The following is a 3,486-nucleotide window of genomic DNA, read 5'->3' as shown; positions in this document are numbered from 1 at the left end:
GAGTTTCTTGCCTTTCCCTTAGAGTATTATAATATTGATTACAAATTTTACAAAACTAATTTCTAATACCCAAATTTTGCCACTGAATAGTACATATTAGGGAAATCAAATATCACGATGTTGGAATAATTTTAGAAAATACATAAAGTTATCTAGAAATATGAGCAAAGACTGAATTAGTCTGAATATGATAAAAGATAATGACCCTGTAAATAGCTGAATACGCTGAGTGCTTCAGGTCTAAAATTGTGGTTTTTATGTTTTGTTTTGTTTTAATTCAGCTGTTTTCTTATCTGAAAGGTCAAATTGTAGTTACAAGCTATTTTAAATATCAGGTGCCTCAGGTTTTGGAAACTACAGAAGACTCTAAGATTGTTGGGAGAAGCCTCTCTCTATTAATAAACTTCAGTGCAGTAGTGCTATGCACACAGATATGCATTTTTCTAAAGTCATCCTAAGTAGAGAGAGCTAGTTTAGTATTAGCTGTACCACAGGGTACAATCCAGTCTGTCTACCAATCCTTACAGTAGGACTTCCCTAGACTTGTCAGTGTAGTGAAAATAATAAGTAATCTGACTTGTAGGATCACTACTCATCTCATGACTCATGGGTATGGGCAACACCCTATCTCTAGCCCACCTCAAAAGAGTAAGTATTTACAAAAGTTTATAGAGCTTAAATTCATTTGAAAAACCTCAATCTGAGTCAGTACACTTGGCACCAGGAATACCACTGAGAGCATATTCCTGCAAATCCAAATTCATAAGATGAGGTACACACAGAAGCTAACAGAGCAAATACACAGAAGGTTAAATTAAGTAAATCTTCAATTATGTTCTAATTAAAAATGAAGCTTGGAAAATGTTTTGAGGTGAAAAGAAATGTATAATGTGACTAGAAAATAAATAAAAACTGGGAAGAATTTCAAAACATTCATTGTAGATTTTGCCCTCAGCCTGCTATGCTTTGCCCTGACTTTAAACTTTCCAACACAAAGATTCCTAACCCTGTTGATGTTGAATCATATTGTTTTGTTATATATTCTCATGTTAGAATTATACAGGCTATATTATAGCACTGAGAAAGGACTTTAAGGCCTTAACAAAAACAGAAGATATGGTTCATAACTACAAGTCGCATAAGGTACAAACCCAGAAGTTACTGCCAACCAGTTCATAATAATGTGGTATGCACCAGAAAAGTTGCCTACCTTCTATATGGTGGGGCAGGATTTTGGGAGAAGTTGCTCCAATGGACAGAGTAAAGCAGGAAGTTTGGAAGCAAGGGAAGCAATTCCAGAGCACCAAATATTAATAGTTATCAGGCTCAAGATGAAATAATGGGGCAGACATCTCAAAAGACAATCACAGAAGCAAATTCGGAAGCATACCTCCTGCTCATATGCCCATATGATATGCTCACTATTAGGGCATAAATAAAACCCATGACCTAGTCAGCCCAGCATTAGAAAGTGAGTGAAAGAAGGCCATGCCTGCAGTTTAGGACAACGCACATTATTCTCTTCTTACCTTCACACAGCATCAGGAGTTGGTGCAAATTTGCTGAAATCATCTTCAGCATACTCACACCTTAGGAATTTATGAACATTCCCATCCTTGAGGATGGTTAGCATACTGAGGTGTGTCTTCAGGTGTGTGTTTGACTGAGCAGCGTGTCCACTTTTTTTCTGCTGTCTGTTCTGTGGTATAAAGACTGGCTTAAACTCTCAAACTCTGTGTGTGTGTGAGTGTGTGTGTGTGTGTGAGAGAGAGAGAGAGAGAAATTTAAATGGTTTATTGAACAACTGAAGATAAAAGCTTTGCCTGTCACGCAGGGATGAGTGCTGTTACGAGGAGAGCCCGGTTTTCATTCTCACATATTCAGATTGCTGGGATGATGATGGCAACCCAGGTCCAGACTGCTGCCAGGAAAGTCCCTACAGAGGGAAGATGGAGGTCTGAATCAGGTCCCTAAGGATATTAGGGGATGCCATTACTATCTGTGTTTTCTACCAGGTTAGGTATCCTAGAAAACCTAAGAGAGTTGTTCACAGTGGAGATTAGGGAAAGGATTTGGGAATGGGGTATGGTGGTAACAGTAAACTTTGAAACTTTAAGCAAAGATTCAAGGGCTGCAGGTTAATACTGATACACCAGCTGGTGGTTTCTACAAAGGCTTTGGGTGTGCATTGATTTCATCTCCCAATGGGAAGAAATATCTATTGCCTAATAATACCACCTTTTATAATCCAAGGACATTGTTCATGTCATTACTTTTTGTGCCAGGATTCCCCCTCCGGCTGTGGTTGAACTCCACACACTATCTGCCCTTATTTATTATCCTGCTATCCTAAAGCATAAACAAGGACAGGAAGCAAGGACTACACAAACCCAAATTATGTAATGCATGTATTCTCTGTTATTGATTATGCACCAACTAATAGAGCCATTGATGTATTACTATTAGCATTTTGTTAAAATGTGTGCGCTGTTTTCCCTGGACTTTCTGAAGCCTTTTAAATCCCTCTATATTCTGCTACAATTTTCATACTGAGAATAAAAAAGTAATATGTCTCTTACTTCAGGCTGTCAAGTTTGAATGGAACCTTGAAAGTCCTTTAGTGCAACTCCTACTACACCGCTCGTTGCAAAGCATCCAGGTTGCCCATCGTCTTTACTGGTAAGATCAAAACAGGTTAGGATGCTTTTTAAATTGTCAACTTCTCTGTAGAACAGCTTTAGAAAAAGAACAAGACTCCTTTACTTTGTAATTGATATAAACTGTGAGTTAAAATTAAGGCAATTTCAAGCCTTTGTGAAAGTTATTGTCATTTAAGAGAATAATTTGTCATCATTTATGAAATCTTTCTTTTGGAACATTGCTACCGTTAGACATCAGATTAAATCTAACCAGAATTTTAAATCTTAATGATACCTTTCTTGTAGCTTTAAATCACAAGCAATTTATATATCTACTCCTTGAAGACTTCAATGTAAGATCTAGTCATAAGACTGATTATTTTGAAAGAACATGTGCTTTGAAAGTACTTTCTGTGCAATATTATTTATAAACAATGGAATCTGAAAGTCAATGTTATACTCTTTCTGTTGGAAATTCCTAGAGCACTAAACTTTTCCCAAAGCATAAATCTGGAATACTATTAGTAGAGAAATAAGACTTATTTAAAAGATATCAAAATTACCATCATGACCTACTTGGGATCTTACTGAACATGATATTCTTTGCATGCTGTTTTTCCTATTTTTTTTATTACTAACCCCATAGATTCAATTTCAGTTTCATAGCACAAAATTCTAATAATTACAAGTGTCCATGACCTAATGGTAAAATTAAATCTACCTTTAAAAAAAATGTACTGTAAGATAAATCACCTGGCAGAAATTGCTGACACTATGGAACATTATCGCATACAAATTTATGTAAAGGAGAGCTGTGTTTTACATGGATATGTTATGCTCACTCAAC

General features: G+C 36.3%; 1 protein-coding gene across 1 annotated transcript in view; it reads left to right on the top strand.

The window, feature by feature from the left end:
* PIK3C2G (phosphatidylinositol-4-phosphate 3-kinase, catalytic subunit type 2 gamma) overlaps positions 1 to 3,486 on the top strand; it is a 472,569-nt gene that overhangs the window by 191,859 nt on the left and 277,224 nt on the right. The window contains exon 14 of the mRNA XM_012662773.1: positions 2,512 to 2,679. Within this exon, the coding sequence (XP_012518227.1) occupies positions 2,512 to 2,679 (168 nt within the window). The remainder of the gene's footprint in view (positions 1 to 2,511; positions 2,680 to 3,486) is intronic.

Source organism: Propithecus coquereli, unplaced genomic scaffold (genome assembly GCF_000956105.1).
Source record: "Propithecus coquereli isolate 6110/MARCELLA unplaced genomic scaffold, Pcoq_1.0 Scaffold78, whole genome shotgun sequence".
NCBI classification, from domain to species: domain Eukaryota; kingdom Metazoa; phylum Chordata; class Mammalia; order Primates; family Indriidae; genus Propithecus; species Propithecus coquereli.
This window is presented reverse-complemented; position numbering and strand designations above follow the sequence as displayed.